Source organism: Stenella coeruleoalba, assembly GCF_951394435.1.
Source record: "Stenella coeruleoalba genome assembly, chromosome: 10".
Classification (NCBI taxonomy): domain Eukaryota; kingdom Metazoa; phylum Chordata; class Mammalia; order Artiodactyla; family Delphinidae; genus Stenella; species Stenella coeruleoalba.
In genome coordinates this window covers 2,040,376-2,052,630 of record NC_137156.1, presented here as the reverse complement: position 1 = coordinate 2,052,630, position 12,255 = coordinate 2,040,376, and the positions used below count along the sequence as shown (strand labels likewise).

Below are 12,255 nucleotides of genomic sequence, written 5' to 3'. Positions count from 1 at the left end.
CACGCGGAGACTGTGCAGCCATGGAAGATGCTCACCAGCAAACGTCGGCCGATCTTCTGGATTCACCGCCCAGCACTGCTCCATGATGCTGACGGCCTCCCGCGGGCAGTGCCCAGTGATGTCCTCCACGTCCGGCCTGCTCCCAGATTTAATGCGCATTATCAGCTGCTGCTCACAGACAGCATCTATAAAACAAAGAGGAGCTTAAGCTGAGCTCTCAGGTCCTGCTCCTCTCAGGCAGGGAGGTAAGAGAACTTGGACGAAGCCTCTCTGCCTAGGGGACGCTCCCAGTACAGCCGCCGCGTCCAGCAGGGGCAGAACGGCCCTGTGACAACGAGCTGATGAATTCCACTGAAGAGATGATCAAACAGCATTTTAGTTTCTGCAGATGCAAGAGAGAATTCACAGCAAAGCTGACTCCTCGTAGAGCAAATGGAATATGTGAATAAAGCCAATGCCACACTCCAGATTTTCATACAAAGACAAATACGGGACAGCGCTTGCCTTGGAGGAGCTCAGTTTAATAAGAGTGACTTAAGATGTAGAGTGATAATGGCTACTCGAGAAGTAAGTACAAAGGGTTCTGGTAACAGGACCACCACTAGAAGAAGGTCAGAGAAGGCTTTGTTGAGTGCAGAACAATAGGCAGGAATTATCCAGGTAAAGAAGTGGGAAGGAGGATTCAGAGAGGAGGATCCAGGCTAAGAAAGCAGGATATGAATAGACTGGAAGTTGCAGAAATCATGATGCATCCCAGAAATTATGAATAGTTCAGTGTAACTGGGCATATTGACCAAAGGAAGTGAGGAAGGAATAAGGTTAGAGAGAGAAACAAAAGCCAAATCAGAAAGGACCCTGTACTCCACACTGAGGAATCTGAACTTTACCCTGGATGTCAAGGGTGCCTTGGCAGGATTTTAAACAGATGGGTGAGACGGTCTCATTTGCTTCTTAGGTCGAGCTGTTTGGCTGCAGTGTGAATGGCGGGCGGTGCGGGGAGACTGCCACAGAACACAGAGGGTCTGACCTAGTGAGGGCCCTGTGGGGGTGGGGAGAAGCGGATGTACCTGGAATCAGATACACCTTGAGTTCACAGTTGTTGTTTTTTTGTTTTTTGTTTTTTTCCCGGCCACGCCACATGGCTTACGGGATCTTAGTTTCCCGACCAGGGATTAAACCTGGGCCTTCAGCAGTGAAAGTGAGGAGTTCTAACCACTGGACCGCCAGGGACGTCCCGAATTCATAGGTTTTGGTGTCTGATCGGAGGTGGGAGATGAGGGGCAAGGCTGAGTACGGGATGACTAAAATTTCTGGTTGGGCAGCTCGGCTGGTGGTTGGTGATTCCGTTTTCTGAACACAAGAGCAAAGCTGAATGAGCTACTAGGACGGCACGGAGGAGATGGCTTTGTTTTGGGGGGACGCTGCTTTGGGGTTCCCCTGGTATGTGGACTGGGTCTGACTAATAGACAAGTGGATACCCAGGCCAGGGCTGGGGATTTGGGAGGCGTCAGCAAAGAGGTGATCATTAAACCATGGGAGCTGATAATCACCCAGGAAGAATGGGCAGGACAACGTCCATTAGTTTAGATACTTAACAGACTGAAGAACGGCTAATCTGTTCTCCTGCACAAACCACGACTTTCTCATCTTTATATTCTCAATTCTGACTAAAGTCCCACAGTAAGTACTGAAAAGAAACAATTTCTGAATGAATGAAGGATTAGGGGATGAATGAAAGTATGGAGTGTATGCCCTGAAAGGGTTAACCCCTCATAAGCAGAAGCCGGCAAGCCTTCCTGTCCGGCAGGAATTATGGAATGTTACAGCACCTCCCAAGCTTAGACGCGTTACCACGGCTCCTACCTGTCCTACGATCCCTGACTCCTAAACTGAGATGACTCATGCTTTCAACGAACACTTCCTGAGCACCTACTACGTTCCAGGTACTGTATGCGTAGATACTGGGGAAACAGCAGTGAATGGAACAGATGTGGTCCTGGCCCTTGTGGAGCTTATAGTCCAGTCGGTAAGACAGACATTAAATGAACAAACAATGGCACATCTTAACTGACTCCATGAAGGCTCATCTTCTGTTGAACAACTTTGATTAGTACCCAATCCCACTCCTCTGTAACTGCCTTACTTTCATACGGCTCCTTGTTGGCAAAGACGGCCCAGAGCACTATGGCGAAGCTGAACACGTCCGACTTCTCGGAGGGCCTCGAGCTGACGTCGCTCAGGTGCTCGGGGGCCATGTAGTGGAGGGTGCCGCCGTTCTTCGCGGTGCTGTTTCCTCTCCTCTGCGCAGTAAGCTCCTCTTTCATCAGCTCACTCCACGTCTTAAGGGAGGCAAGGCCAAGGTCAGCTATCTGCAAGGGAGCAAACCCACGGGATTGTTCTGTGAAGGCTACAAGCAAATCAGATTTGCCTTCAAATCTGGAGCTTCTTCAGTAGATGTGAGGTACAGTAACATTTCCAAATGGTTGCACTAGATAAGTTTAAAACAGCTAATGCTCAGAAGTAGCAACTGTATGTCCTCAGCCATCTAGAAAATCTCCCTTACGAAATGTCTATGCGCCAGGTTCAAGCCCTGGTCCGGGAAGATCCCACATGCCGTGGAGCAACCAAGCCCGTGCACCACAACTACTGAGCCCACGTGCCTAGAGCCTGTGCTCCACAACAAGAGAAGCCACCGCAATGAGAAGCCCACACACCGCAAAGAAGAGTAGCCCCCGCTCGCCACAACTAGAGAAAGCCCGCACGCAGCAACAAAAATCAAACACAGCCAAAAAAAGAAACAAATTTATAAAAAAGGAAACAAAACAGAAATGTCTGTGTGAAATTCTGGTATCTCAATTCTTATGCAATAAAACCTGGGGGTGGGGTGAGAAAAGCAGAAGATGTTTCTGAGATGAACACAACAAAACATGTTCATTCTAATTCCTCATTTATTCTGCATATATTTTTCAACTATTTCTGAGGTTAGGAAAAAACAGGTACTTTCTTCCCAGCAGATTTGTATAGCAGATGGTACTGCATCGTCTATTCTCCCAAATGGTGTCCAGAAGCCCAAGGATGCGAATTTCCGAGGATCCCAACACTGAGGATAAGGACTGCAGTGCTACCTGTTCTGAACCTAAGAGAAGGTGGGATGAGAAGGAGGGAAAAACAGACGAAAAAGCAAAGAAAAACTACCAGGAACAAAGAGGGAGGTGGCAGGGCAGAATGACAGAACACTACAGTTAAGACATCAGAGGTGACAGTTTCACTTTTGCCTCAAGGAATCCAAGCATTTGGGGATGATTTCTGGCACGTGATTATCTAAAATCCTCAAATTCTAACCCAGACCATAACAGATAAGTTATTAATGTAAAGAAGAACCTTCTTTTAAAGACACAGGAATAAAAACCCCCGTCCAGGACTAGAACAGAGTGTGAGAAGCAGAATCGTCTGGTGAAGGGATGCCTGTGTAAGCAGTTCCCGAGTCCTCCGCCAGACGCCACTTCCCCTTTCAGATGCTTGCGCTTGGATTCCTGCTGCCAGAGCCAACTAGATGTGATGCTCCGCCTAGTGAGTGCTTGCTCCTGAGTGAGCAAAAGAAAAACCCTTTGCCTTCTTCCTTTTACTACAGTGGAAAGAGAGTTTTCAACAGGAAACTGAGTTTGAAAAAGGAGATGACGGGACTTCCCTGGTGGTCCAGCGGGTAAGACTCCACACTCTCAATGCAGGGGGCCCAGGTTCTATCCCTCGTCGGGGAACTAAGAGCTCAAATACCTCAACTAAAGATCCCGCTCATGGCAACGAAGATCCCGCATGCCACGGGTACAGCCAAATAAGTAAATAAATAAATACTAAAAATAAAAAAGGAGATGAAAGTGAATAAATAAAAAATATCAACTCCATCAAATCTGCATCTTGCTTTTCCTTCCTTGGTAGCGCTTTCCGGCACCACCATCACCAGTTACGAGCTGCGCTAGCTCTTCTTTTAGCATGTATCACGTCTGAAAATGGATTTACAGCGGACAATTACAAACTAAAATTACCCCAATCCTCCAGAAGCCTTGACTATGGTTTACCTTAATGTGAAAGTCACCATCGACGAGGATATTTTCAGGCTTGAGGTCCTTGTGTATCACACCTTCTCCGTGTAAGTAGCGCATTCCTTCAATGGTCTCCATAATTATCCTTCCTTTCACAGAGAGAGGGATACTGATCTAAAACGAGTGATAGTAAGTCCGTGAATGGAAAGGTAATCAAAGAGGCCAAAGCAACCGTTTCCTTCAAGAGTAGTGGGGTCTGAACCTTAGGACAGAGAGACCAGGTTTCCTTCTATCAGGCCCTGCAGCACGGCTGTCATTGCAAAACAAGCCCCCCTTTAAGAGAGATTTCATCCCAACTGCTGAGGGTGTTCGTGCTGTGCTTTGTCAGTGTACAAATAAAACTTCCACGCCAATATGGTAATATGCAAAAATGCTACAAAATTAAGCTCCTTGAGAACGAAACTATATTATTATTATTTACTTAAGATGTGTCCTGACTACCTTGCATGGTGCCTGTAATATCTGTTGAATGAATGCATATATATACAAAAAACACAAATATTCTCAATGGCGTACTAATATGATGTGCTACTATATATTAAATATGTAAACAGTGTCATAAAAATGTATGTATGAAATAAGGTTAAGAGAAAAAAGAATACAAGGGAATGTGCTCACATTGATCAAAAACATGTAAAGATTAGGGCTTCCCTGGTGGCGCAGTGGTTGAGAGTCCGCCTGCCAATGCAGGGGATGCAGGTTCGTGGCCCGGTCCGGGAAGATCCCACATGCCGCGAAGCAGCTGGGCCCGTGAGCCATGGCCGCTGAGCCTGCGCGTCCGGAGCCTGGGCTCCGCAACGGGAGAGGCCACAACAGAGAGAGGCCCGTGTACCGCAAAAAAAAAAAAAAAAAAACATGTAAAGATTAATCTATGAGATGACACGATGTGGTTAAAACAATGCTAAAGTGAATTTAACATCTGTTTGGTGATTTGGTATCAGATACGTCAAGCCTTTGTAGATTCTCCGGTCACTCTCACTTAACATTGTATTCTAGTTATATGAATATCAATGTTAATACAGACAATTTCAGTTTCTATTAAACAGTTTTGCTTAACATTGAAAAACACAAACTCTCACTCTGTGTGTGTGTGTGTGTCTGTGTCTGTGTGTATGTGTGCAGTCCCTAGTTTACAAATAGGCTGTTTCCTAAAAATTTATGTGTATGTTAGTTGCTGATAAACAGGAAAAAAATTTAAATGATGGAAGTTAGCTTCCCAAGTCAATCCCCCAAACATCTGAAGCCACCATGTGGCTGCACTACAGCATCAGTAGCCTGATCACCACACACAGAAGAAACAAAGGCCAGAGATTCTGCCTTTTTCCTTGGTACACCTCTGGACTTGGGAAAAAATTCTGAGCACGCCAAGTAGATCCCCCCTTTTCCCTCTTTTTGTTTGTCTCCCTCATATCCTCCTGAATTTCTTCTTGAGCCCCAACGGATGCACCTTATCTTAGCCTGATCCATCCCACAGAAGGTCTCTTGTCCCAAACGATTTATCTCCCAATCAAAATGCCTACTTGTTTCACAGATCATATCTTGATGGGGAAGAAGAGAAGTCTGATCAAATTACAATACAACCAGTAAGTGACTATCGTTTACCTTTGCCCGCAACTATCTGTGAGATTTGTCCGACTGAAAAAGAACTGAAGAACTGACATAGCTTCAGGCAGCTGGGGGGTGGGGAGGGGAGAAGACGGGAAGAGGGAGGAATATCTGCATAAGGACAGTGGTAGCTCCCCCGCGGGCACTCTCTACTATGCCCTCCCCAGTTCTTTGCGTTCCCCACACCAGCCAGGCTCTAGTTCCTTCACTCATGCCCTTCCCTCTGCCTGGAACGGTGACTTACTCCCCAGTTCTCTGCTTCAAACCCTCTGCTTGTCCGTCACACTCCCGCTCCAGCCTCCTTCTTCTGGAATCCCTTCCCATCCATCCCACGCTGGGGAGAGAGCCCCTCTTCTGTGTTCCCAGAGCTCGCTATGAGCGTGTCTATCAAAACACCACCACACCAGATGTTCATTTCCTGTCCCGTTACTTGTCTGTGTCACATTTGCTATTGCTTCCTGGGCAAAGAGCACAAGGCCTTGCTCTTAACAGGTATGTACACTTTTAAAACTGCTTTAAAGTTATCTGTCTTTGGTAAAAGCAATATTAACCTTCCTGTTCTAAGCCTTCCTTACCCAGTATTGTTATTCTAATGTTCTATATTTAACCTATAAGCTTCTTCAATGGCATCAAAATGCAATCACTAATATTCCATCTTCTCATACAGTCAATTATAGTGTACATCTTTTTTTTTTTTTTTTTTGGTGGTACGCGGGGCTCTCACTGCTGTGGCCTCTCCCGTTGCGGAGCACAGGCTCTGGACGCGCAGGCTCAGCGGCCATGGCTCACGGGCCCAGCCGCTCCGCGGCATGTGGGATCCTCCCGGGCCGGGGCACGAACCCGTGTCCCCTGCATCGGCAGGCAGACTCCCAACCACTGCGCCACCAGGGAAGCCCTATAGTGTACATCTTTTAATCAATCAATATTTAATTGTAATCCATTATGCACGCACCCATCAGACCACGTGCTTCGTAAAGACAGTGCCTGCCTCTGAACTGTGGATCTGAGAGTGGCTGACAAAAGCCTCCTACCACACTGAGACCTAGAGATGACCCTCCGAGAGAGGGATGGACACCTGTCTGTAGGCACTGAGAGGAGGGCGAGCCCACCTTCTGGGCATGGAAAGTCAAGGAAGATTTAATGAGGGGCTGACTTTAGAAAATCCCGAATATCCAGCCATTCACAAAGGATTCTTGTGCACCAAGGGGCTGGCAGGGCGCGCGCTCGGGCCTGGGTACCTGGGCCTTGAGCGCGCGCATGAGGTCGCCCTTCTCCACGTACTCCATCACCAGCGAGTAGTTCCCGTCCTCCATGATGACGCCCAGCAGCTTCACCACGCGGCTGTGCCGCAGCCTGTGCCTCATCCTGCCCTCCTCCAGGAGGGCCTCGTCGTACCTGGGGGAGGAAAGGGGTTCAGGCAGACAGAGGCAGCCCCGCTCCCTTCCTGCCCCCAGAAACGCCACGGCTTGGGACTCCTTGGGGCATCCCCGCACACGCTCTGTCACCCCTTGTGCACCTGCTGGTCTCTACCAGACACAGACCACAAGCTCCGGAAGGCGAAGCGGTTGCTCGTTCACTCTACATTCCTCTCTCCCAGTGACCAGCAGCGAGTGCTCAAGAAATGTTACACGGATGAACGAATCAACGCAAAGTATCAATACATGAACAGCAGCAGCGAAATGCGGCCGGAAAAAAGGACTGTGCTGGACAGTGTAATAAAAAACGCGGTCTCTCTCATAACCACTCTGGCGAGAACAGAGGGAAGTAAAACAATGCCACCAACTGCCTTAAAGAGAAGGTTCCTGGAACCTCTAATTCATGAACCAGCTTTTTGTTCCTGTACTTAGGGCTGGTTCTCACCAACAAGGTGAAGCAAGGGCTTCCATCCGCCTTCCCTGCTCCCTCCCATTCCCTTTCCATCAGCCCCTGCGGTCCCTGCGTTGCCCTGCGTCTTCTTCCCTTTCTCTTTGCCTCCTCTTCAGCTTTCTTCCGTTATTTACCAGCCCTGAGCTCTTCCCTAGCCGGCCTCCGAACCCTCATCAGCGATTCAAGGATGTTAATATCCACCCTTCAGGTTATCTGACATAAAGCCCAGGTGCTGACCCTTGCACCTCATCTGTCTCATTCTAAAGCCTGTGCTGCCCGTATCCACCGCCCTGACCAGTCACGTGGCCCATCTGCCTCTGCCCCCAACTCACTCGGTGCGCTTGGGGCCCGTGTACACCTTCTTCAGGACCACGAGTTCATGGGAGCTGTGTAAACACAGAGACACCTTCCCGAAGCCCCCGCTGTCCAGGTCCTCCTGCTTCAGGAATTCGGTAGAGCTCATCCTAATGTCATCCAAGGACATGTCTGCTTTCCTTCTGAAGGCTCAGAATGCCCCCAAAATACACAACTGTTTTTTTCCCCTCAGAGCTGTGCCCTGTGAAGAAAATAAGAGGACACATCAGTGCAAAAAAATCATTATTCAAAAGATGTATGTAACGTTCCACCACGCGCTTGGTGTGCCTTTATTTTTTGAAGATAGATTTATAGTCTCTCAGATGAAAGTTTTCATATTTCCAGGAATCACAGACAATCACAGACAACCACAAATCTTTCTTCCTTAGACTTTCATTTCTAGCAACATGAAAGACTAAAAACTCTCCTGCTACAAAGGACCCGTATGCATTGGATAACATAGTACAAACACCATTCAAGTGCGCAGCTAGGCTCAGCAGAAGGCAAAGAGCCCCAGGGACGGAAAACAAACAGCATGTGGGGCAAGGGCCACGCGATGGCTGCCGTGGGCTGAACGTCCGTGTGCCCCCCAGTTTCGTATGTTGAAGCCCGAGCTCTGACAGTATTAGGAGGTGGGGCCTTTGGGAGGCGATTAGGCCACGAAGGAGGCCTCAGGAACGACGTTAGTCATCCACGAGGCCTTATAAAAGGACAGGAGAGAGCTTGCTTCCTCTCCTCTCTCTGCACCCATCCCCCTTTCTCTCCACCATGTGAGAGTAGAAGGAGAGGATGGCCGGCCATCTGCACACCAGGAAGCAGGCCCTCACTAGACACTGGATCTGCTGGTGCTTTGACCTTGGACTTCCAGCCTCCAGAACTGCGAGAAATAAATGTCTGTTGTTTAAGCCGCCCAGTCTATGGTAACGTGTTACAGCAGCCGGCTAAGAAGTGGCCCTGTGGGGCACCACCAACCTCAACATCCAAAGGTCAGGGTTTAAAACCCAGCCACAGACAGGAGCTGAGGTCAGGACATGCAAGAAAAGAGGGTTGGAACAAAGACTCTGCCCTTAACGTGGCCCTTCTCAATGTGCTACCCTACCCCACAATGAAAGGATGGACTACAAAAAAAGCAGTCCACTAGCAAAGGGACTTGTTTGTCTTAGACTGAGCTTGGGGTATAAAAAAAAGTCTCCGTGTAAATTCATAACCTTGGGTTTGTCTTCAAATAGATTTGGGCTTTAAATTTACACTCCTCCTACCTCTTATGGCCAGGATCCCCCAAATTAAGAACTTTTATACAGAAAATGGTCACAGGCTGATGACATCCCTGGGTTATAAGGTTAAAGCAAACTAGACACCCCCAAGGCAGACCAGACAGGATTCCAACAAATAAAGCCTAACTTAACATGTGCTCCCTTTCCAAAACTATAAAACACCGGAAAAAAAAAGTCCACCAGGAGCCAAACCCAGCATATACAACAAACAGCAGTATTAGGCCCCAATTGTTCAGGTAATTAAACTACTGAATATCCTTAGAAATAAACAGGTTTAAAGTAATTATGAACAAAAGAAAAGGAGTTTGAAGAATACAAAGAGAACAATGCACTATCTAAAAAGAGTAGGAAGATATGGAAAGGACGAGGATTGGAGACTTTGAACACAGGGCCGGAAAGTATGCAGTATGTGTAATCTCAAAACACAGCTATTTGCTTCATCCTTCTTTCTTTCTTCCTTCATTCATTTATCTTTCCCAAACTGAAATGAAAAATAAAAATCCTTGGGGCCCAACATGTGACACCAGTACACACCCACCGGAGTATCCAGAATTAAAACGGCCACCACCGCATGCCAGTGAGCCGGAATCCTCACACGCTGCTGGTGGGAACACAAAATGGTACAATCACCTGAGAAAATCCCAAGGGAAATGTAAGCATATGTCCCCAAAGACCTGTACAATGCTCAGAGCAGCTTTAGTCATGACCATCCAAAACTGGAAACAGTTGTCCATCAGTAGGAGAATGGGCCAAAAAAGCACCCTGTGGTGTGTTCACAGATGGACTCTACTACTCAGCAATAAAAAGCAATGACCTAATACACACAACAATGTGGAAGAGTAACAAGAACATTATGCTAAGGTAGAGAAGATATCAAAGGATCCATAGTATATAACTTCATTTACATGAAGTTTTAGAACAGTCAGACTCATCTGTGGTGGAAACCGGTTGCCCAGGGACGGGGCGAGGGACCATTCTGGGGGTGAAGGTAATGTTCTACCATCTCAGTGGGGGTTTGGGTTACACAAGCAAAACCATCTGTCAACACCCAACAAATGTACACTGCAGAACCGCAGGCAAATTTTACATCGAGAAAAATCTGTAAACATGCTGAACTTGTTAGTGGTATGCATGCTGAAATATTTATGGACAATTTACCTTGCAGACCGATAGCCTGGTGGACAGAGAGACGGGTAAGTATATGGACAATTATATGATAGAGCAAGCAGAGTAAAATGATATAAATACTGCATATATGAGAGTTCACTGTAAAATCTTTAATTTTACTTTTTTGTTTCTACATATTTAATTTTCTTTTCCCATACACCCCTCACCCATTTGTCCTAATAGTACATTTGTCAAAACTAAGAAACTAACATTGGTATGTCGCCATTAACTAAACACTCTACTTTTTTCTGATTTCACCAGTTTTTCTACTAATTTCCTTTTTTGCTCCAGGATCCAATCCAGGATACCACACTGCACTTTGTAGCTCTTGATTTTTTATTGTTTTGTTTTTTTTTTTTTTTACCTTGTGACCCCTTCACCCATTTCTCCCACCCACACCAACTCCCTTCCTCTGGTAACCACCAATCTGTTGTCTGTGTCAATGAGCTTGTTTCTTTAAATTTAAGATATCACATATACATGAGATCATGCAATATTTGTTTCTCTGTCTGACTTATCTCACTCAGCATAATGCCCTTGAGGTCCTTCCATATTGCTGCAAATGGCAAGATTTCATTCTTTTTATGGCTGAGTAATATTCCATTGTATGTAGACCACATCTTCTTTATCCATTCATCCATCGATGGACACTTAGGTTGTTTCCATATCTTGGCTGTTATAAATAGTGCTGCAATGAACATAGGGATGCATATATCTTTTTAAGTGAGTGTTTTCATGTTCTTCAGGTAAATAGCCAAGAGTGGAATTGCTGGATCATATGGTAGTTCTATGCTTAATTTTTTGAGGACCTTCTGTACTGTTTTCCATAGTGGCTGCACCAATTTATACTCCCAACAACAATGCACAAGAGTTCCCTTTTCTCCATATCCTCGCCAAAAGTTATTTTTCTTTTTGATAATAGCCATTCTAAAGGTGTGAGGTGGTATCTCATTGTGATTTTGATTTGCACTTCCCTGATGATAATATTGTTGAGCATCTTTTCACCTGCCTCTTTACCACCTGGATGTCTTCTTAAGAAAAATGTCTTTTCAGGGACTTCCCTGGTGGGGCAGTGGTTAAGACGCCAAGCTCCCAATGCCTGGGTTCGATCACTGGTCAGGGAACTAGATCCCACATGCATGCTGCAACTGAGTTTGCATGCCACAACTAAGGAGCCTGAGTGCCACAACTAAGAAGCCAGTGAGCCACAACTGAGGTGCCAGCCTGCCACAACTAAGACCCAGTGCAACCAAGTAAATAAATAAATAAATAAATAAATAAATATCTTCTTAAAAAGTCTATTCAGATATTCTGCCCATTTTTTAAACATATTTTTTTGTTGTTATTGAGTTGTATGAGTTCTTTATATATTTTTTAATAACCCCTTATCAGATACATGATTTGCAAATATTTTTTTCCATTCAGTAGGCTCCCTTTTTATCTTGTTGATGGTTTCCTTTGATGTCCAGAAGCTTTTTAGTTTGATAGTCCCACTTGCTTATTTTTGCTTTCATTGCTTTTACTTTTGATGTCATTTTTGAAAAATCGTCACCAAGACCAATGTCAAGGAGCTTACTGTCTATGTTTTCCTCGAGGAGATTTATGGTTTCAGGTTTTGCATTCAAATCTTTAATCCATCTTGAGTTAGTTATCGTGTATGGTGTAAAACAGTGATCCAGTTTAATTCTTTAGCATGTGGCTGTCCAATTTTCTCAACACCATTTATTGAAGACACAGTCCTTTCCCCATTTTCAGCCTAGCCTACCTTAAATATGCTCAAAACACTTACACTAGCCTACAGTTGGGCAAACTCATCTAACAAAAAGTCTGTTGTATGAAAAAGTGTTGAATATCTCTTATAATTTGATGAATACTGAAACAGAATAGCT

At 45.8% G+C, this 12,255-nt stretch overlaps 2 protein-coding genes across 13 annotated transcripts in view; both read right to left on the bottom strand.

The window, feature by feature from the left end:
• RIPK1 (receptor interacting serine/threonine kinase 1) overlaps positions 1-12,255 on the bottom strand; it is a 41,810-nt gene that overhangs the window by 15,794 nt on the left and 13,761 nt on the right. For 6 of the 7 annotated variants that reach the window (XM_079935666.1, XM_079935662.1, XM_079935663.1 and 3 more), the window contains 5 exons: positions 7,904-8,127; positions 6,944-7,100; positions 4,077-4,214; positions 2,144-2,369; positions 36-185 (listed from right to left, as the gene is read on the bottom strand). In XM_079935666.1, the coding sequence (XP_079791792.1) occupies positions 36-185; positions 2,144-2,369; positions 4,077-4,214; positions 6,944-7,100; positions 7,904-8,055 (823 nt within the window). In that variant the 5' untranslated portion in view covers positions 8,056-8,127. Of the gene's footprint in view, positions 1-35; positions 186-2,143; positions 2,370-4,076; positions 4,215-6,943; positions 7,101-7,903; positions 8,128-12,255 lie in introns of those variants that run through there. The other variant, XM_079935668.1, reaches the window with a different exon arrangement.
• NQO2 (N-ribosyldihydronicotinamide:quinone dehydrogenase 2) overlaps positions 8,004-12,255 on the bottom strand; it is a 33,836-nt gene continuing 29,584 nt past the window's right edge. For all 6 annotated transcript variants that reach the window (XM_079935673.1, XM_079935676.1, XM_079935672.1 and 3 more), the window contains one exon: positions 8,004-8,127. The gene's annotated coding sequence lies outside the window, so the exon portion shown is untranslated. The remainder of the gene's footprint in view (positions 8,128-12,255) is intronic.